Here is a 21,293-nt window from a genome sequence, read left to right on the forward strand (position 1 = left end):
TTTTATTGCAAATATAAATAGTAATGCCAAAATGTGTTTTTATATACCCTATTCAGTATTATTTTCCATTGCACTCTCTTATTTATCTAATTTATATATTTGTCTGTATTATTGTTGTATTGCACTGGAGAGGGGAGCTCTCTAATCTCGTTGCACTCTTGAGTACAATGACAATAAAGGGATTTCTAATTCTAATTCTAAAAATGGGGGCTTGGCACAATTTAATATTTTTTCAAAAAGTCACCCAGTTTTTCAAGTGGTGAAAATATATTTTACAAGTTCTAAAAATCATCTGACAACAGTTTGATCCATACTTGATCCATACCTTACTTTATATACTTAACATATGGTGTAGATAAAAGGCCAATACAAGTAAGTGTACTCCATTCATCACTTACTTTGGGTGGACATGCACAATATAATGGGACAAACGAAAAAGCAAAAAATCTTATATTGACCTGTGGGTCAAAATTGAGAGGTGGGTTGAATCCTAATTTTTATTATGTTACAGCCTTACTACTGTAAAAAGCCAAACTTCTAATGTGGGCGCAGCATGGCAGTCAAATGTTGATCCATTGGAGGAGTTGCAGTGATTTATTGTTCCCTTTGACACATAAGAAATACTGGATGGTACGCTACCGCTTTTTGACTCATAAATGAATTAAGATACTGCTATGCTACACGTGAGTCATTGACGTCACAGATGTCAAATGCTTAAAGCCATTCTGTCGATCTAGTGTTTATTATTTGCTATATTTCATATATTATATTGTGGGTGTGGCTGAAGCAAAAATAAAGGTGATTTGTTTGTTCCTTCGAATTGAGTTTTGGTGCAGCCAAAAACTCCTGTGAGATCCTTGACCTGACATGACATGGACTTTTACAGTCATTACCTTTGACCTGTAAGCCCTTGTGATGAGTCAAACTACAAGGCAGAGTTCAGCTATGTCTAGTTAATGATTCATTTTCTACGAGTAGCTTGTGTAAAAGGCATTGGTGTCACGCCAACACTAGACACAGCCACGACAATGCCGGGCGAGAGGGTCCAGCTTTGTGCCCTATTGCTGCTGCTTGGCGCGGCGTCGGGAGCCAACGGCGGGCGCATCTTGGTGTGGTACACCGAGGCCAGCCACTGGATCAACATGAAGCCCGTACTGGAGGTGCTGGTGGACCGCGGGCACCACGTGACCGTTCTGATTCCCAGCGTTTCGATGTTCATGAAGGCCAGCGACAATTCTCAGTTCCACTATTTGCCCTTCAACGTTTCCTTCACCATAGAGGAAATTGAGAACTTCATGGAAGAATTCCTCGCGTTCTCCATGTATGAAATTGATTACATGAACTACTATCAGCTGTACGCCAAAATGGTGACCATGATGAAGCGGGACATGCAGTACACGTTGCAGTATCTGGATGGTGTGGTGAAGTCGGACGACATCATGACTAAACTGAAGGAGGGCAACTATGACCTCGTCTTGGCAGACCCAATCTACACAGGCAGCGATCTGTTGGCAGAGACACTGGACATTCCGCTGATCTACTCGCTCCGCTTCACCTTGGCGTATAACTTTGAGCGGTACTGCGGCCAGCTGCCTTCCCCGCCATCGTTTGTGCCTGCCGTCATGAGCAAACTGACCGACAACATGAGCTTCTCCGAGAGAGTGTGGAACGTTCTCTTCTACGCCGTGAATGACATCACGGTTGAATTAGCCCTTTGGTCAGAAATGGATAAATACTACACAGAATTCAGAGGTAAGTGGCCCGCTGCAAAAACTTAACTCAAATCATGCCAGATTAAGGCAAGTTCACGGACATATTTACAGTTAATCACTACTGGTCCCTTAATCTTTTCTTAATGACTCTCCACATCACTTGAACATCTGTTCTTTTTTGTTAATGCAGCATTAATGGCATCCTTAAAGGGACGCTTTACTGACATTAACATTGGCACTTACGCAATAGGTTTGCATGTAAAAATGACATCAATACTAAAATGCTCCCCCTAAAAGACTATAGTGGTTTAAATTTTTTTTTGTGATGAGATATATGAGAAATTGTCACGCCCCCTTTTGGAACCCGGCTTGTTATTTTTTGCCAGTTTCAGCGTATACGTCACAGCAGGGAGGCAAGCAAGGTAATATAGTTCGAATGATCAGTTCTTTATGTCTAAAACGGCGACCGATCACCACCAAAATGTAAAAGCAGATTACCCTTGGCCACTTCAACCTGAGAAAGTATAGAACCGTTCTGCACAAGAGTTTGGATTTATTGATATCAAACGTGAGCTCATGTGATCACCTCCACAAAATCAAAAATACCGAGCCAACTGCCTCTCCACTTACACAGGCTGAAGCGGACAAGAGCAGGAATGTGCACACAAACCCCGGCTGGTTATATTTCAGACTTTTGTTACGTGTGAGGAGGCAGCCAAATTAACAGCACTGCTCAGGGCAGCAATTAGCTTTTGGTCGCTAAACAGACGACGCTGGCACAACAAAATTAGCTTCTTACTGGCGACTTGGTGCAGAGGATGCCTGGCTGTTGCCACGCACGTTGTCATTACGTTGCCTACAGTCGAAAAACATTCTCATCCAAATAACTGTGCATGTCGACTCATTCCCACTTCATTTTCTGTAAATATCCCGACTAGTGCTTTTATGCCGCGTATCCTCACTCTGATCAGCAATGAAGCAATGCTCCATGTCCCAACAGCATCATCTATGTACCTCTGATCACTTCCACATTTCCTCTTCATATAAATCAGCCAGGGAGAGGTTAATGCTTTTGATTTATTGAAGTGGTCATAGGTAGGACTGTTCACATGTATTTTTATCACCGTTTTGGGACATAAGCAATGAAAGTACAATGATTTCCAATGGGGAGTTTGTAATCGGCCCCTTAAATGACTCGCCGAAACATGGAGCGAGGGGAGGGGGGCGTGGCCATATTCCTAATTAAAAGTAGGCGTTTGTCAAGTCATGACTTATTTCCTAATTCATCCAAAACTAATGGATAAAAAAAATACAATGATAACTAATTTCAGTTTCCTGATCAAAAAAACATTTAAAGCGAGCTTGTTAGTGAAAAATTGGCCATTTTGGCTGGCCAGTTCCATTAAATTAATATGGTAATCACTTGTTTTGGGGGATCTTCAGCCCAATTTTTGTTTGCTTTTTTCTGGACAGGCAAGCCCACCAGTGCCTGTGAGATAGTGGGCAGGGCAGACATCTGGCTGATAAGGACTTACTGGGATTTTGACTATCCTCGTCCTTTCCTGCCCAACTTCAAGTATGTTGGTGGGATCCACTGCAGACCTGCCAAAGCTTTACCAGAGGTAAGTTAAGCGCGAGTAAGGTTGTCTTCATCCAGTCCTCAACAGGTTGGACAATTTGGTCGGCAAATTTCCTGAGACTTGATCTTTTTCCTAGCATGTGGTACAGAATTGTGTTTTTGGCTGAATTAACATTACAGGTCCAAACCAAACTCTGATTTATGGCGGATATTCTATTTTGTTTGTTTGGAGAGACACCTTAGACACGGCCGTGTTTAAGATGACCGAATAACGTAAATGTGCCAACGTACATAGTGCACAAAAAGAACTCTGTCAACAAATGTGTCAACAATGGCCAGTGACTAGTGTGAAAATAAATGACACTGTATACAATAGATGAATTTCAAATATCAATGTGCATGCTAAAAAAAAAATACCATTTACATCTGTGTAGATTCTTTGAAATAAATATCACTGTAAACTGCAAAGGTTGAATTGAGACAATTGCTTTCTTCAGTTTTGTTGAATCGGTAGTGTTTTTGCTTGTTTTCTCAAAATGTTCAAAAATGACTTGGGCCATTATTCTCATCATCATCATCATTGACGGGGTAGTGCGGTGATAGGGACTGAGCTAGGCCAAAAATAGGGAAGACTCTCAACTGACACCCAAGACGTCTGATTCTTAATCCAAGTATTATTATTATTTATTTTTTTAAATCTGAAAGTGGCATTTCCATTATTTCCCACAGGAAATAATTAAGTGCATTGTGTTTAACCTTTGAGGTTCCGCTGTTTAGTTTTCTTCTTAATTTCCGCAGGACATGGAAGAGTTTGTGCAGAGTTCTGGCGACGACGGCATTGTTATCTTCACTCTGGGATCCATGGTCAAGAACGTCAGCAGCGACAAGGCCAACATGATTGCTTCAGCCCTCGCCCAGATTCCCCAAAAGGTTGGACTCACCTTGAATACGTACACCTGCATTATAAGAACAATAATGTTCATTTAAGTATCGATCCGTTTCATTGGTATACCAGTCCTAATATGTAGGTATGCACTTTTTTTAAATGCCCGAAAAGGTTGTTTTCTGCAAAGCTCAAGCAACGGCTTGTCCACGCCCAGATTGTGAAACACTGATCTAATTGACCTTGCTTGAGATAAACTGCCTTTTAACAATTGTTTATAGGTGCTCTGGCGGTATAGCGGGGAAAAACCAGCTACCTTGGCCCCCAACACAAGAATATACAACTGGATCCCTCAGAATGACCTGCTGGGTTAGTACATGTACTCATCCTGTTTTTTTTTTACATGTTTGATGAGGAAAATCATTAAACCCTGCACCTATCCAGGTCATCCCAAGACGCGAGCATTCATCACTCATGGCGGCACCAATGGCATTTACGAGGCCATCTACCACGGGGTCCCCATGGTGGGCATTCCCATGTTTGCTGACCAGCCCGACAACATGGTGCACATGAAGGCTAAGGGTGCCGCTGTCATCATGGACTTCAACTTCATGTCGTCAGAGGACCTCAGCCGCGCCATCAAGACAGTCATTGAAGACAAGTCGTGAGTTATTTTTTTTTTTTAACTCCCTCAGGATTTTTACCTGCTTACACTTCACAGATTTTATTTCTTTTTACACTTGTGAGTGTTATTCTTACAGTAAATCCTCACTCACTTTAAGAGTTATTTTTTTATAATGACCAAAATAACTTCATAAGTTCTCACATTAATAGCTTTGACATTGGACTGACAAAAACGGCATTTTTCCTTTATGTTAGTGAGTCACTCAATACTCTTTAAGATGCACCAGACATTAAAATGGACAAGAAATTTAAGAAAACATTTTGGGCAGAAACTTTTCAATTTCCATGTCCACATATGGTCAATTTCCCACTTTTTCACCAGACCATACAATTATTAGTCTTCACATTTAAAGTTTTGAGGTTCTGCAGCAGCTATCAGATTGTAATCTATCGTACATTGAGGCTTTGTGCCTGGCTATTCTACAGGAGATCTTTAAAACAAAACATTGTAAAGTCTTGGTCATGGTTCACGGGCGATATGACAGAAGACTTCTATATATTTACAACAAATCACACGCTAAGAGCCCTCTCGCTCTGCTGCTTATTCCCACACATGATAAGTGGCGCATTGACGAACTCTAAAATTCAAGAACTCAAAATAACAAAACGTGACATGTTTGTAACCATCCCTCCTCATCACAACAATAAAACATCAATAACCTAGTTCCTTATAATATAATGTATTAAAAATAAAAATGAATAATTATCAGATTCATTTGGATCAGCATCGTCTGGATGCTCAAATACGGTTTACAATGGACACAGAATTCATGCGCTCACAGATACATGCGCTGGTGGCGGTAGCCACAGTTACCCTGAAGCAGACTGACCATTGTGCGCTTATGGTCCCTCCGACCACGACCAAACATTCACACCCAGCCGTACACCAGTTTGAGTGGCAGGGGGTTAAATCTCTTGCTCAAGGACGAAACGACACAAGACTCAGACAGAGTGGGATTCGAACAAACGACAATTTTTTACAGAGCTTAAAAAAAAATAAAAGGTAGTGCTTTTGAAATTATACATGCAGTTTCTTTTAGCACAGTTCTTTTTCCATAACTTTATTTGACTCTCTTTTGCATTCAAAATCATACTCAATCCCTGACAAGAGTGAAATATATTTCCACATTTTTCATAATACTCTTTGTAGTCTTTAATATTTATAGTTCAAGTCTGCATAGTGCATACAGTAGTTCTTAGTTAAAATAAAAAAAATGTAAAGGCCACAGTATTGCCCTAAAAGTTGCACCATAATTTATTAACATGTCACGAATGCTGTTAAAAGCTGCAAACTACAATCAAAATTGAATGCACTATAATCTCTATCTGTGAGATAACAATGGCTATATAAGAGCAGTTGCGATTTACATGATGATTAGTCGACTAATTGCAACTACTTTCTGACTAGCAAAATAATTGTTACAACCCTAGTTGACAATTGATATTGCGTTGCACAGGCTGGATTTGTGCTCGGCATTAAACCACCTTACTCACCTGACCTGACATGCATACAACTTGCTAATGGATACAGAAATTGAAGCCTGAATTAAAAATATGTGCCTGCGCCTGTGTATTTCTGTGCGTGTGGGGCGTTCTAACCTCCACCCCCTCGCCGACCGTAGTAAAACTCGTTAGCGCCGTCCCTGTCTACAGGTACAAAGAGAACGCCATGCGTCTGTCCGTCATTCACCACGATCGACCCATGAGCGCCCTGGACGAGGCCGTGTTCTGGATTGAGTTCACCATGAGACATAAAGGCGCCAAGCACCTCAGGGTCCAAGCCCACGAGCTTACCTGGTACCAGTACCACAGTCTGGACGTGGCCGGATTCCTGCTAGCTGTCGTCCTGCTGTCCATGCTCGTCTTTGTCCAGACGTGCCGGTGTTGCCTGCGTAGATGCTGCGGCAGGAACAGGAAGACAAAGAAGAAAGCTGAGTAATGGAAAAAGTCGAGGTTGTGGTATGAATTTGTAGATTTTATACTTACCGGGGCATATTACATATACAAAGTACGTGGAGTAAGGCAAACCGATGCAAGAGCTGTCAAAAAGTGACAAACATACAGCAGTACTTTGACTTTACAAGTTCTGAGCCATCACTCAGTCGAACGTTTGCTTTGTTGAGTCTAAATTTGTGGTTTATGAAAACTTGACAGATGGCGGCAACAGACGCCAAAACCGGTGTACCTGATGTTGTGGGCTGCTAAGTGATCAATATGTGGAACAAATCTAATTGAATTGTGGTATTGTTACACAAAATTAATGTGATTATGATTTAAATAAAAAAGTACACCTACCTGGCATGCAGAATCGGTAGCTAATCAAAAGCCTCAGAGGCGTGGCTATTTGAATTTCGACCACCTGAGCTCATTAAAAGCTGGTAGTTCATTGGTTGACTCAATATGAAAAAAAAAAGCAACAAATGTATTTTTTTTGTTTTGTTTTTACTTAGACATAACACAATCAAGCCCACACCTAACCCTCCTTCCACTTCAGGCATGCTATAAGTCATAGTTAAGTGGAATTTCACAGTTTATAACTAAATCAAAATTAACAAAATAAAGTTTATCAGCACCACTCAAAACATGCTAAATGTTTTTCTTTTAACTATATGCAATGAGGGGTAAGCTGGGTGTTTTGTTATTTCTGTCATTTTTTCACTTTGCCCTTCAGCAACATGAGCTCCATGCAGGCGGCGGCGTCTTCTGCAGTGTCGTGGCCGCACACTGGGGGAGAAAGAAGAAGAAGAAAAAAAAAAAAAAATAGAATGCTTTAGACTGACACAGGATGCCATTTCATCACCAGTCTCACACTACACCCCAAACAACTCTTTTATTGAGAATGTGGTGATGGGCAGTAAGAGGCTGCAGTTTATCCAAGAGAGACCCACCGCTCTCTTGGATGATTCGGGTTAGATGTTCGGCCGTGAGGCTGCTGAGACTCAGTCTGTAAGGGGAGCCCAAGCGGTGGGGGAAGACCGCTGCCGTGTCCACCACCGTGCTGTGGAGAATCTGCAAGTGGGAGAGAGCAATAGACTGCCTTGGAGAATTCATCACTGGCGGCGGCAGCTGCTCATATACTACTTGTAGAAAGGTAGGGCTATTTGGCTTTCAGGACAAAACAAAAATGCACTATAACTTTGTCTATTAGAAGTGTTTTTTTTTTTTTTTAAACAAACACACCATATTTCAGTATTTTGGGCGCAACATGCTGTTCTCTAAGAGGAGCAAAATGTCAAAATTCACAACAGCTGTTCAATCCATTCACATTTTCAAGAACTTCCACGTCAGGAGTGCTCCTCCAGTTTGCTGATGGCACAGCGACACGAGATAGCTCAGCATCTCAATGTTTACTGCTTAATGCTTGGCGTCATGATACCAAAACATGAACAGCATGACAAGAGGGCTGTTTAAATCCCAAATCTAAGTGAACCAGGAAATTTCGGGGCCCATTCATGGCCAAATTTTGTCACTCTGCTCCTTGTTAGACAACAGCTAGACAATCCCAGTGGTACTGAAACACTGAACAAAGCCAAATGTTACCAACTTTCTGAGAGTAGTGAATAATGACAATGAATGGAAATAATGCCTTCTGGGCTCATTTGCTGCCATAAATATTGCCAAGGAGATAACTTAAATCACAACTTAGTGGCAAATGTTCAGTGTTTACTTTGGACAGAGGAGTAAAATTTGGAGGCCAATAGGCTGAAAACGAGTCGGATAAGGCGGTCATGACTGAATGGGGGGTGTCAAAAATGATCTAATTCATTCCAACTACCTTCATAATGATGCAAAAAATGAATATGCCCAAATGTGACTTACATAGAAAAACCGGGTACGAGCTTTCAATTAATGTCTTAACGGAACTTGTTTCTGCTGCTAATAATTCAGTTTACATTTGAACAACATAAGTTACAAAATCATTTATCCGTAACTTTTGTTTTTGCAAACACATGAGAATGGACTGAGAAAATCCCATAGAGCGCCCACTCCCTAATAGTACTATACAGTGCACAATTGTCAGCATTTACATTGTGAAAGAAAATGGTATCAAAATAACTTCTTGGCATCAATTCCACTTTAGTAAAAACTACAATATAGGGGCACTTAAAGGGCGAAAAGGAACAAAAAAAAAGATGGAATTATGCTTGTCAAAGTTGTGACCAAAAAAAAGCACCATATACTGCATATCCTCTCCTCTGGCCTCATCATCTCTAGGCTGCTGACTTGTGGAGATTAACTGAATGGTCCCAAAGAGAGGACACTTTATTTTAATGGCTTTGGGCATAAAATTAGGCTTGGTGAGGATGCATCCTTCTCATCTTTGGTAGCAACACTGAAGAGAAATCATAACAGTCAAATTTTTTTCACAAACACGTTATCAAGTGCCTCCAATTCTACTAGTTCTAAAACCTGTTTGTTGATGGTGAAGAAACTTGTATATTTTATATTTAAAAAAAAAAAAAAAAAAACTTTCTAGTATCACCTTCACGGCACAGAGATCAGTCTCCAGGCCGTGCCCAATTAGAATGGTGTCAGCATGGATGAAGGTCAACAAGGTCTGCTGCACCTCTGCAAGAGATGTGTGGTTGTCCTTCATGTCCTCCTCACTGATGCCTGAAAACCTGGAGAAGGTGCCACATCACTAGACTCCTAGAGGATTTTCCCAATTTGGAGTTTGTTACCTGCTGTTATAGTCGATGACTTCGTTGCGTGGCTTGACAAATTTGTCGTAGACCACTTGGAGGTTTGAGTCCACTACTGTCACTCGTGACAGCTCCAGGCCGTGAATAGTGTAACACTGACAACACAAGGGGCAGGCGCTTCACTGTAAACATTTCCCCTTTCCACTAAAATGTCTCTATAGTTGAAGAATTTCAGAGTTTGAACTGCTAACTTTGTTTTTTTTTCCCCCAAACACCACTGCAGTCACATGTGCATAATGTAATGGGGCCCAAGATCTACTGCCAGGTAATGACATCCCTGAAAACGTGTGAGTACATCACAGACTGTGACCCCAAAAAACAATCAGTTCACACAGATCTTGCATGAAAACAAAATTTATAATAAATACATTTTGCAAATTTGTGACTATCAAACCTTTGCTAACAGGGGTTCACGTTAGTCTTGACTAGTTACATCTATACATCATTTAGAGTCCTAAATAAAGCTTACATAGTACTAATGTTTTTGGAACATATTTAATACTAAACTGTGATTAATAAAAATGCTTAGCCTTTTCCATACTTTAATACAGACTTTAAGTAAACAAAAAATAAATACCGTATTTTCCTTTAAAGTCCAGAATCTCGTCTAAAAAGCCGGGGCGCCTTTTGATGCGGAGCGTCCATTATGTGGACCGAGTGGATCGCTAGGCTGACTGCGAACATTTACCTGCCTGCACACTGCTTATATAGAGAGAAGGCGGGAGTGGCTAACGACAGCAGGCGGACGTGAGAGGGGAATGATGGGCGTGAGCGACAACGCAAAGGCATGCCCCCAGTGCAAAGCAGCCCCAGTGCCCCTATTGAAGGCAAACGTGTCTGCTAGCTCTGTTTGGAGAAAGCCGGCATTATATCCAAAGAGCCGTGCTGCAGCGTCACAGAATCTGACACTGACGAGAGGGAACCTAGCGTGTTTGTGGGAGAACTTGCCCAGCTGTTTATTCCTGATACAGAAGACTATTTTGATGGATTTGTGGATGATGACTGATCAATAATAATGCGAGTACATTGTTAAATAGTTCAATAAAATACAACCAAACTCAGTTTCGCTCCTGTTGCCTTTCTAAAAACAGCTAGCCATGCTATCTTATGTTTTAGTGTGCATGCATGTTAACTAAGGTATTGTATGGTAGGCGGAATTTTGTTGGGCCTACACTAATATGCTATTCAGTTGATTTGTGGTGAGGTTTTAGTTTTGATTTAACACCGTGACCGCACATTGTTTGTTAATTAGTGACTTGCTCACACAGATATTGTGTCGGCATCCCATCGGAGGGGCTGCGCAGCAGCGAGACGGCGAGACAGACTGATAATGACTCTCGTGTTTGGTGGAGAATGTGTCCAGCTGTTTATCTTGGATACAGAAGACAAGGACTTGGTGCATTTTTGGATAAGGACAACATCAGCACGTTATTAAAAGCTAAAATAAAGTACCACCGAACTCCCACTGCCATTTTAAAAACACGCTAGCGGGACTGAGTAGCTACCGCGACTGCTCAGTTGCTCCGTTCTGTTCGCGCCCAATGATACGATGCGTTCTATGTATTAAATGCAGAAATAGCACCCTCAACTGGTACTGCGCGTCTTTTGCCCATAAAAATACGGTAAAATAAAAATAATCACCATTTCACAGTCCAACGCATAGACCCCGGGACAGCTCCCATCTGCAGGATGTCGGGGGATGGTTGCCACAAATCCATCCATGGCCAGGGAATCGTGCACATGCAACTGTAAGCGTACGAAAGACAGATAAAAATAATAATAATAAATAAAAAAAAATATATACCTTGGGTCGCCAAGTCTTGTCCCAACAGTTTCTCACCTTAAAGATCTGGCAACCAGGTGCTCCCATGACTCCTTGGCAGCAGCTATAGCGAGTCTCCATCCCGCCTGGCACTGTGGAGGTACACACAGCATCAAGATATTCCACAATGATTGTAGACCGCAAACTAGTGCAATGGTTCTCAAACTTTTACTTCATAGAAACTGAAAAGTGAATTGCAAAAATGCAAATCTAACCTTTATTTCTGCTAAATTCTCCTTCATTCTCAAAAAAAAAAAAAAAACGGCTTTTGTTCCTAATATTCCATTTCTCAAAATTCCTATTTTTAAATAGAAATAAAGTTTTACTATTATTAGAATAGTTGAATCGTCAAGAAAAAAGGTGGTAATCTTTAAAAAAAAAATATATATATATTTTGTCAAGATAGTCGTATATAAATAAAGTTGTATTGTATTTTATAGTATAAGACTAGTCATATTTTGCCAAAATAGTGGTAATCTTTAACAAACGCACAGAAGAATGTCAGATTTTAACAAGATTTGAAATAAATAAAAAAACTCACGCTAATATGCTTTTTATTCTGGTTTTATTCTCCCCCCAAAATAAAGGGATCCTGAAAAATAACACTTATTGCTGTTATAGTGCAAATCTTTAAAATAAAAACTACTCATGGAGTGATGTCAGATTTATGTGACGTACACGTCTATAAATAGGACATGGTCATTTATTGTGCCGACCCCCAAGTTGTGTCTCGCAGACCTCAGTTTGACAACCACACTACTTACCTCTGTTCTCGACTCCTTTCCCATAGTGATAATTGCACTCTTCCGTTCGAGTGTGCTTGCCCGCTTTGTTCACAGAGTATGTGGCTCCGCACCGACAGCAAATCCTCTTCAGGGCTATTCAGAGAGACGCAGCCATGAGGCTATCATGAGATGCAGCGAACGTGTATCCTGTGGAGACTGTACTAATCTTTACATGTCTGGGAGCTTACGGTCATTGTTTCCCTTCTTATTGTTTGCGAAAAGGACAGCGCAGCCGGGTTTCTCGGGGTGTTGGACAGGATAGTTACTCTCAATCATCTTCTCCTCACTCAGACTATATTCCCTTAAAATCTCATACAAAGAAGTGTCATCTGCCAGGGGAAAAAAAATAAATTTCTGATATGACAGCAGTATAGTGTATGCATAAGTCTCCCTTCAAGGAAATATGCACCACAGAGTGACACCCACCATTTCCTTTGAGCTGCTTTCGGTTTAGTGGAATATTTCCTTTTGAGTTTTTGCCATCGACTTTTTCATCTGATTCAGCGAAACAAAAAACAAAATCCACAGTCAAGAAAAGGCATCTTTACAGTTTATGAATTTGCTTGCAGGTGTTCCTCACCTGTGGTGGTGGGAGAAATCTGCTTTTTCAACCTCTTCAGCGCATTCACAGCAACGCTGAGATACTTCAGTTTGTTGACACTACGATTGTACACAGTTTTTTCCTCAGCCAGGGCCTGTTGGCCATAACAGGACAAATAACTATTACGCTGGGACTTTGTCATGGAGTGACACATGCCCAGCAAGCAGCAGGATCACCTTTCTGAAGGCCTCGTCGACAGTGGCGCACGTGTCGAGGAACACCTCAGAGAACTGGGTGACGTAGCGCTGTCTGACTTCATGGGGAACTTTCTCTTTGGCAGCCTCACTCTGCTGCTTTGATTTTCGTTTGGTAGTGCCCGGCTTTTCGCAAAAAAAAAAAAAAACATTTAACCAGCTTTTCCTATGCATAACGTCAAAAGTGGTTAAAATCGCTCACAATGTATATAAAAGTGCAATTGTCTAACAGGAATGCTGTGGTCAAAACAGAGGTTCTTATTCAACTAAGCAAAACAAATTAAAGACTTAAACTATCTTGCATACCAAGGCATTTGATAACTTTGCTCAATGAAAAAAACTTCTCTGCACTGAAATGCTTTTTTTTTTTTTTTTTTTTTTTTAAACTGAGTCGATTTGTGGAGGTTGAAGAAAAAAAAATCCTACTCGTAATTTGACAGTCTGTCACTCAAAGTACGTCAGTTTTCAAATATAGCAATAGGAAGTGACAATCACAAAAATATGATTAGAAGAATAAATACTCAACATACTGACACCTGAAAATGAACTTAAGTAAAGTAGGATCTATTTGTACTCCATTACTTCTTGATCAGCGCATACCGTAATAGTGGCGCGGCTGGGCGTTTTACTGGCGGCGGTTGGAAGAGACGCCACAGAGTAGGACTGGGAGGGTCTCCGGGCAGTGGCGGGAATGAGCACAGGCGCAGTGGAGCGACACGTCTGCACTGACACGCTTCCAGTTAGGCCAGTGATAGGGCCCAGGCAGACTTGGGTGATGGGAGTAAGGACAGCGGTTACGTCGCTAGAGGTGGAGTTGAGAGGCAGTGCACCCTGAGGCAGGATTAGGCGCAAGTTGTCATCCACGTTGAGGACGCCGGAGCCCAGTGGTATGTAAGATACACACACTGCAAGGAGATAGAGTGAAACCAGGTCTGTACTGTTCATTAGCTTAGATTTTTTCTGTGATATTTTACATTGGAAAAATAGTTCCTTATTCTATAAAGTGCAGTAACCATACGTGACTAATGTTTACTTTTCTGTCTAGGGTCAGGCGAAGTATGAAGAGTTGCTGCAGCCTGAGTTGAAGGATGAGAAACTGAAGAAGTGGGCATGGGCTGTCTCTCTTGCTTCCTTTGACTGATGGAAGAAAGGAATGCTTGACGTCCTTTCAGGGCAGCCATCAAACCAGCCGCCGTCTGTAGTACTTGCTGAGTCTTGGGCAACCCACCAATGAGCTGAGAGCCTTTCACTGGCTCTCTTAGCGGAACCAAAACCTGAGGCTGCAGTCTCCTTTTCACCGCTCCAGCCTGTCAAATCGAGAACTTACTTCATCTTTAAATACAAATACAGGCCCGTCACCTGTCCCAAATGGTGAAATATGATAGGAAGACAAAAAAATGCATACAAGTTACAATGGCTTATATTAGATATTTGGCAGAACAAGTCTGACAATTGATTCATCACCCGATTAATTGAAAAGGTCCGTCATGATTAAAATTACTCTTTTCAGTCCCTTAATTACAACAATCAAGAAATTGATCACAGACAATTCATTGCCCATTTCACTGTTTTACAGTACCGTGTGAATTAGCATTTAAATATAGAGAAAAAAAAATTGTTGATTTTTTTTAACACACAAAGAGGCAAGAATGTGTACTGTAAAACCTCTCCATCTTTGGACTCGTGTGCGATCCTCCTCTTTGCTGGTAGTTCTTGGGGTTTGAGGGCTGGAATGTCAGGTTTGCTGGGTTTTGCCACATCCTTTGGTACCATCTAGCAACAAACAACAAAATCAAGAGGGGTTAGTATTTTTTTTAGTTGAGATTTTAATGTTGAACACATACTTGACTATCAGTGAATAGTATTTCATCATAAGGAATTTCGCATGTAGGAAAGGAGTGCCAATATCGTGATGCACTTTTCATATGTTCAATGAATGCCAGGAGAACAGCGAGACAAGCACCTGACGCCGGAGATGCTGACAGCCACTGCTCATGCCCAGAAACGTATACGCTAATTTAAGCATAGCTTGAGTTAACCAGCCAATCCTGCCAACTGCTCGCCGATGCCACCTCTAGACCACACCATAAAGACGCTGCCCCTTAAAGGTACATCTAACACAGATACTGCAATACACAGCATTTTCTATCCAGTTTATCAGGGCCCCAGCCGAATCCCAAATCACAGGTTTCAAACTCAAAGCCAGAGGCAGAAATGACCCTCCACATCAGTTTCTGTGAAGGCAAATAAAGTGCAATGCTTTCATAATAATTTTAAAAAGTTGCAAATTCTCTATACTTTTAAAAATGTTGAGATATGGGAAGCGTTGTTTTACATTACTCTGCTTCATTTTCCCCAAATAAACTTGTCATGCCAGACAAGACAAAAAAACTGACAAGTCCAACATGTTTAGTGAAGAAACGGTCAAGCGAAACACAGACTTTGCTGACAACAAACCGACCCAAACCGTAACTTTACATTTTTAACAACTAAGCTGAAGAACTTATGTTATCAAAACATGCACAATAAAATGTGAATTTGAAGCATGGTAGATTCTGTATTTATTGTCAAGCTGAGTGGTGAAAACAAGAGCAAATTAATTTACAAGTCAATCGACAGTGTGCACTCAACTCATAACCAGCAATTTGAAGCAAACTTACGGGCACCTCTGGCTGCTCCTGGCCACCACCGCCTTCTTGGTTGTTTGCCTCCATGAAGATACGGTAGCACTCCTCCATAGGGTCGCTGTCAGACAGCTCCACATCCAACTCTTCATCTTCGCTGGAGCTTGAATTGATGACGATGACAGCGCCAGTGGCTGCTTCAAATGAAAAACGCTCCTTGGGATATAGGAGGATTTCTGTCTGAAGCAGGCTGCTACCTGGGGAGGACTCGGCTGCCTCCTGGTGGCTGTGGGGTTTTGTACAGGTTGATTCCAGGCACTCAGTAGTGTGCCGCATCTCCTTCAAGCACTTAGATGGCTCGTCACAAACGGGCTTGTTGCCCTCGTCCGCAATGTGATCTTTTTCAGTTTCATCTTCAGCGGACTGAAAACAACCACCATTGGGATCGGGACTCTTGCTGTTGGGGTCTTCCCCACACAAAGTCAAATCAATCACAGCTGTAGCAGAGGCTTCATGAACTTTGTTCCAGGCTTTCTGCAGGGCAAGGGGATGCCAAACATAATATTTAAGAGCTTTTAAGAACAAGTTCATCCAATTCAAACAACTCTCATTCAGAACACATGACTACAAGAGGTGTACAATGTGGGCTCAATGTTGACAACTTGATACACTAGGATGTTTAGGTTGGTTGGTAATTATGTTTAACCCCACCCAGCCATGCTCCTTTCAAAAGGTCTCTCAAAGCATTTTCAAAATCACATTCTCCAAAATCATGTTCTTGCACTGTACATCCTGTTAGTAACATCAGTAATCTACTTTTTTGTTTTTGCTTGGAAATGTCAAATTCTAGTTTTTGAATCTTAAATGTGCAAATAGCAACGTGACAGACATTGGAAGTGGCCCTCTCACCATACTTTTGACAGACTTAAATTTTGGGTAAGTCCTGCCACATTGGTACTAGTATGGAGTATGTGTGGGTAGCTAAGGAGGTAATTTATAAAAAAATAAAATGGTGTAGTGTAATGGTACCAACCTCCTGCACAGGCCTTGTGTGAGTATCAGGACCACAGTGAGATTGAGGCAACTTCCTATCAGGCGAGGTTGGTATGTCAATTATCAGGATGCCGTCATCATTGGCATCATCTTGTATCCCAGAGCACGGAAGCTGTGACGGCGCCAAATGTTGGCTGACTGGCTTTTTTACATCACCCTTCCCATTAAGCGTCATACTAGACGACTTGTACGACCCAAATTCGGCTGTGAAATTGGACATGGGATCGTATTCCAAGTCGGTCCTTGGCTTGGAATTGTCAAGGGTGTACTTCCTGGAATGGGAGGGTTCTTCGATATTATTGGGATGCAGATACCAAGAGACATGTGCATTTTCACATTCTGTCTCAGTGGGGGAGACTTCTGAGGCTCTGTAGCGTGACAGTTTTCTTCGCTCCCGCTCAACTTCATATTTGGCAGTTTCGATCTTCTTGTTGATGCACTCGAGCTCTTGGAAGGACTTGTCTTTGACATAGTCTGCAACTTGCCCTGCACACAAGTTGGACTGAATGCCATCCTCTGTACCTGCAGCATAGCAATCAGAGATGGCAAAAATAATCACACTTAAGTAGAAGTACAGAAACTTGGGTTTAAAAAAAAAGTGGATGCATGCAGTGCTGCTCAATAAACAGGTGTGTTTAATTAGCAGTTTTTGAATGATAATGGAAAGTTGTGTTTGCGTTTGTTTTCTATGCAGTTTTTTAATAACAGCTTCAAGTAAGCACACTTCAACTCTTATTTGGGAACTGTGCGAGCAAATCTTTTCATTTCCTCACAGTAACATTACTCGAGAGTCACCCATTTCTTGATATAGACAAATGGGACAAAATGTGCTCAATGCTAATACGCACTTTTATGACCATTACACAATAATTTTACTACCTTTGTTAATCCCCGGCTAATGCTGTTAAATATCTGCAGAAAGCTTTTGATGTGGCGCAGCATACACTAAACTACAGAACTGACAAAACTAAAGTTTTTAAACTCCACTAGTCCACTTTTGAGGGAATTGAAATTGAGGTGGTTCATCTGGCAAATATATTCAGATTTTGCATGTTAATCTCACTTTCAAACCCCATATTGATCATCTTGAAAAGAAGGTCAAATAAATTTAAACATTTTTTTCTTCTGAAATAAATGTAGTTTTTCTTTTGAGGTTACAAGCACATTGCCACTCGAACTTTTTTTTTTATTTTATTTTTTTTTTATTAAATAAGTCCATTCTATGTGACAGAGACCTGTTATATATGAATGCTTCATTTCAATCTCTGAAAGATTCACTCAGTATATCATGATTGTCTGAGTACTGCCCTCTTACATTATAACACAATCATACAGAGAAGTGTTTATTCTTACAGGTTGCGTTCAAATAAGATTTTGTCGCGGACCGTTGTTACCAACTGTTCCATTTGCCTCCCCTGAGTTGGGGAAAATGGCTTTTCTGCCCCTTCATCATGGAACTTGTTGCAAAAGGACTGAAAACGAACAAAACTTGTCATTGAATTACTTTAAAATCCAGACACTTGGCACTCGAGACCTGTAACTGCTTCATCAAATTTGTATAATTTAAATTAAAGTATATTAATAAAAATTGTGTTGAAACTCACTTTTTGCTGCCATGTGTGTTGCTTTGACTGTTTACTGCCTCCTGGGCAGGATTCCCTTGAGAAAGTTGTTACCTTCCTCGATCAGGTTTGTGTCTCAGCTCCAAACCGTGGTGAGGGCGAACTGACTGGAGTCAGCGCGGTGTGTACGACACAGACGACGAGGCGTCAATTCGCTTAGCAAACGGGTTTATTAATTATTGTCATCCATCCTTTTTCCCTTTTCATTCCACACACATATCTCTTCCGGGTCTCTCCTCCCGCCATCAACGCACATCACACGCCATATTGCTGTTCCAGGCTAAGCCTGTAACGAAGTTTTTTTTTATCTTAATGAGATATTCCTGGTTAGATAAATATAGAGAGCGAGAGTAGACACTAGGGGATGTTAAGATGTGTTTTGATAAGTTAAAACGAGTTTAAAGTCGACGGGAGAGTTAAAACCACGTACAGACTACTTTATGGCATTCCCACTTTAATCACAGAGGTTTACGCTCTAGTCATTCATTCAACGCCGGTTTGACCTGTCAACACGTTACATTTTTTAGTCAATAAGTTGACAAAACATTACCAATTAACGTTTGTTAAACTAAATTATAATTTACTAAAACAAATATAATGTATCCATACAAACTTAACTTTAGCTCGAAACCAATTCAATTACTGGTCTTCATTTGTCCACAAGGCAAATTCAATAAATAAAAACCAAATTTAAAATTAAATGGACAATTATTTTTCTTACATAGATGTTTTTTTTAATCCCCATGTCGTATAAAAACAGCACATTATTGTCTCAAACTAACGTGAACGCATACTTGCTGCTCACCTGTTAAGTCTACTGGCGGTAATGACCACCATGGCGACGACGGCAAGGAGTATCCTGACAAACGTCGCCCGTCTCCGGCATGTTTGTACCAGCAGTGGGGGCGTTTACAGCAGTGATTGGGAAAAGGACAGGGTACCTGAGCAAATAGGCCAGACGACGGGAACATCGCTGCTCGACCACTAAGCGGGTGGTGGTGGCGCTGACTGTCGGAGGCCCAGGTTACGACCAGTCTGACTTATATAGCGGTCGGGACGCTATGGGCGACAGTTAACTGTTTTTAAATCTGATATGTTGTTATGAAATCGAGTCCATGTCGATATATCATAGGTTACCACACGGTTACAATTTCATCAGCATCAAGTGTCGGGTATATTTTGTTAATTGCCTTGTAGAAAAGTCGTGCGGTCAGAAGGTGGCGCAGTTTGTGAACATGGCATCGGTTTCTGCGGAGCTCTCAGGTAACATGGAAGTTAAAGAAAAAACTGTGCGTTCGCTCAAAAGGTTTCCTTTCCCTCGCAAAGATTTGCGTTTCTTCGCTAAGTTTGCGAGAAAACGATTTTTTTAAACAAAGAACACTTGGGGAAAAAAAGCGCATTTATTTACTTCCGGGTCAACTCGGAAGTTCGTCGCAGACGACATAAATGATGGAGGAGCACCTGAATGGCTTGTTGCGGTCACGAGATGACTTTTTTTATTAGCACTCCCCTCCGATGTTTTTCGCTTAGTTGACTCTGACCTCACAGTTCAAAGGGAGGTTTCCAACGTTTCCTAGACGAAAGTCTCCGACTTCCCACCTCCCTCGACTGCAACATCATAACATAACTTCCACTCCAAGGAAGTGCATTAAAAAAGAAAAATACTTAAAGAAAGAAACAAATCTCTCTCTCTCTCTCTCTGTATATATAGGATATATATATATATCCTATATATATATATATCCTATATATATATATAGGATATATATATATATATCCTATATATATATATATATCCTATATATATATATATATATTAGTGCTGCCAAGCGATTAAAATATTGAATCATAATCAAATTTTTTATAGTTAACTCGTAGTTATTCGTACATTTTATTCATTGTAAGAAAAAAAATCCCTATATTTTTTGTCCCAATATTTTATTGAATTGTAATACCTTTAATATATGAGAATATATTTTTTTGTTTTATGCAAATACTTTTTTTTGTTGAAAAAAATAAAGCATTGGATTCGACTCACACAAACAAAGTCACACAAAACAGAATCTCAACAGCCTTTCTAAGGGATCAAATTGGAGTAATAGAAGAAATATAAAATGCCAACAAAGTGCAAATGAAATGGATCTAAATAATGTGCTGTCACACCGAGGTTGTTGTGGTTACTGAATCACCGGTGAGCGCGACTGCTTCCGCCATCTCCGCTTCCTGCACGTCTTGAATGCGGGTTGCAATGGTGAATCTCGAGGACAGTTCGTAAGTGCAGTCGTTGGACGCAATGCGAAGTATTTCAGCCAGACCTTAGTCCTCCTCGATGCTAACGCACAGTGGCCACCCACTTACCTATAGCTTCGGCGAGTCTCTTTTTAGTTGATTCATCCACCGGTTCCTGTCGCAAATTATCCATGGATGCTTGGGTTTGACAACCGGGCTGGAGAATTGGCATCAGCGGTGTGTTTGGCCATCAAATAGTATTTTTAACTGGACGTGCTGCGATGGTAGTTCAGTTCACGATGGCAATACACACAAATGACTTTGCTCTGATCAATGACACCATTAGGTAACTTGAAAAAAAATTGCCAATCAGAATTCAATTTGCTTCATTTTTAGAACTCGCCATGATGCTTTTAGTTCTATAAGCCGGCGAAAACTCAGCACAGCAAGTGCAGGCGTGTCCTAAATTTCGCGTGCTTGATGTTTTTTTTCCGGTCTCGCAAGATCCAGTAAGATGTTGGAGTTTTTCCAGCGTCATCGCTACGACTTTGGACTACGTTGTTTATCAGGTCAAGTTGAGTCTTAATTGCTCGTTAAAAATTGACGGCGTTAAAAGGGGGTTGGATTAATCCATTAATAAAGCGTTTTTCTGACACCCACACACACACGCCCCCCCCCACATATATATATATATATATATATATATATATATATATATATATATATATATATATATATATATATATATATATATATCATTGTAGCTCTGTTTGCAGTGGTGTGGCATGGATTTTTTTACCCG

General features: G+C 40.9%; 2 protein-coding genes and 1 long non-coding RNA gene across 9 annotated transcripts in view; 1 reads left to right on the forward strand and 2 right to left on the reverse strand.

Annotated features, from left to right (window-relative positions):
• LOC148344151 (uncharacterized) overlaps positions 1 to 2,678 on the reverse strand; it is an 18,204-nt gene extending 15,526 nt beyond the window's left edge. The window contains exon 1 of one of the 2 annotated variants that reach the window (XR_015842889.1): positions 2,519 to 2,678. This is a non-coding gene — a long non-coding RNA (uncharacterized LOC148344151). Of the gene's footprint in view, positions 1 to 2,511 lie in introns of both variants that reach the window. The other variant, XR_015842885.1, reaches the window with a different exon arrangement.
• LOC148344153 (UDP-glucuronosyltransferase 2C1-like) lies at positions 1,029 to 7,434 on the forward strand. The gene is made up of 6 exons (XM_088294036.1): positions 1,029 to 1,752; positions 3,186 to 3,334; positions 4,090 to 4,221; positions 4,456 to 4,543; positions 4,619 to 4,838; positions 6,512 to 7,434. Exons 1-6 carry the CDS (start codon positions 1,029 to 1,031, stop codon positions 6,795 to 6,797), a joined length of 1,599 nt encoding a protein of 532 aa, XP_088150162.1. The 3' UTR covers positions 6,798 to 7,434.
• On the reverse strand, positions 4,048 to 20,772 carry LOC148344154 (uncharacterized). 6 transcript variants are annotated; one of them, XM_088293989.1, is made up of 19 exons: positions 19,068 to 19,350; positions 16,621 to 17,162; positions 15,624 to 16,121; positions 14,629 to 14,736; positions 13,997 to 14,270; positions 13,564 to 13,868; positions 12,946 to 13,089; positions 12,749 to 12,863; positions 12,595 to 12,663; positions 12,357 to 12,497; positions 12,148 to 12,261; positions 11,402 to 11,475; positions 11,203 to 11,307; positions 9,541 to 9,656; positions 9,342 to 9,480; positions 7,747 to 7,867; positions 6,653 to 7,582; positions 4,233 to 4,247; positions 4,048 to 4,143 (listed from the first exon to the last, which is right to left on the reverse strand). In XM_088293989.1, exons 1-17 carry the CDS (start codon positions 19,231 to 19,233, stop codon positions 7,506 to 7,508), a joined length of 3,108 nt encoding a protein of 1,035 aa, XP_088150115.1. In that variant the 5' UTR covers positions 19,234 to 19,350; the 3' UTR covers positions 4,048 to 4,143; positions 4,233 to 4,247; positions 6,653 to 7,505. The 6 variants fall into 6 exon arrangements, with proteins under 6 accessions (XP_088150115.1, XP_088150133.1, XP_088150124.1 ...); XM_088294007.1 differs by lacking the exon at positions 19,068 to 19,350 and adding an exon at positions 20,621 to 20,772 and having other exon boundaries at positions 4,051 to 4,247; XM_088293998.1 differs by having other exon boundaries at positions 4,051 to 4,247; positions 15,630 to 16,121; positions 19,068 to 19,353.
• Between the last annotated feature and the right edge of the window lie 521 nt (positions 20,773 to 21,293).

This window comes from Idiotropiscis lumnitzeri, chromosome 1 (genome assembly GCF_059441095.1).
Source record: "Idiotropiscis lumnitzeri isolate Australia: NSW breed Sydney's pygmy pipehorse chromosome 1, RoL_Ilum_1.0, whole genome shotgun sequence".
Taxonomy (NCBI): domain Eukaryota; kingdom Metazoa; phylum Chordata; class Actinopteri; order Syngnathiformes; family Syngnathidae; genus Idiotropiscis; species Idiotropiscis lumnitzeri.

Excerpts from the sequence above, each read along its gene's own strand:
- LOC148344153 (XM_088294036.1), top strand. The coding sequence starts at position 1,029 with ATGCCGGGCGAGAGGGTCCAGCTTTGTGCCCTATTGCTGCTGCTTGGC. Across the intron at positions 3,335-4,089 it reads CTGCCAAAGCTTTACCAGAG|GACATGGAAGAGTTTGTGCA; the intron begins GTAAGTTAAGCG and ends TAATTTCCGCAG. Across the intron at positions 4,839-6,511 it reads ACAGTCATTGAAGACAAGTC|GTACAAAGAGAACGCCATGC; the intron begins GTGAGTTATTTT and ends CCCTGTCTACAG.
- LOC148344154 (XM_088293989.1), bottom strand. The coding sequence starts at position 19,233 with ATGTTCCCGTCGTCTGGCCTATTTGCTCAGGTACCCTGTCCTTTTCCC. Across the intron at positions 11,476-12,147 it reads GAAAGGAGTCGAGAACAGAG|TGCCAGGCGGGATGGAGACT; the intron begins GTAAGTAGTGTG and ends GTACCTCCACAG. Across the intron at positions 7,868-9,341 it reads CTGATCTCTGTGCCGTGAAG|ATTCTCCACAGCACGGTGGT; the intron begins GTGATACTAGAA and ends TCCCACTTGCAG.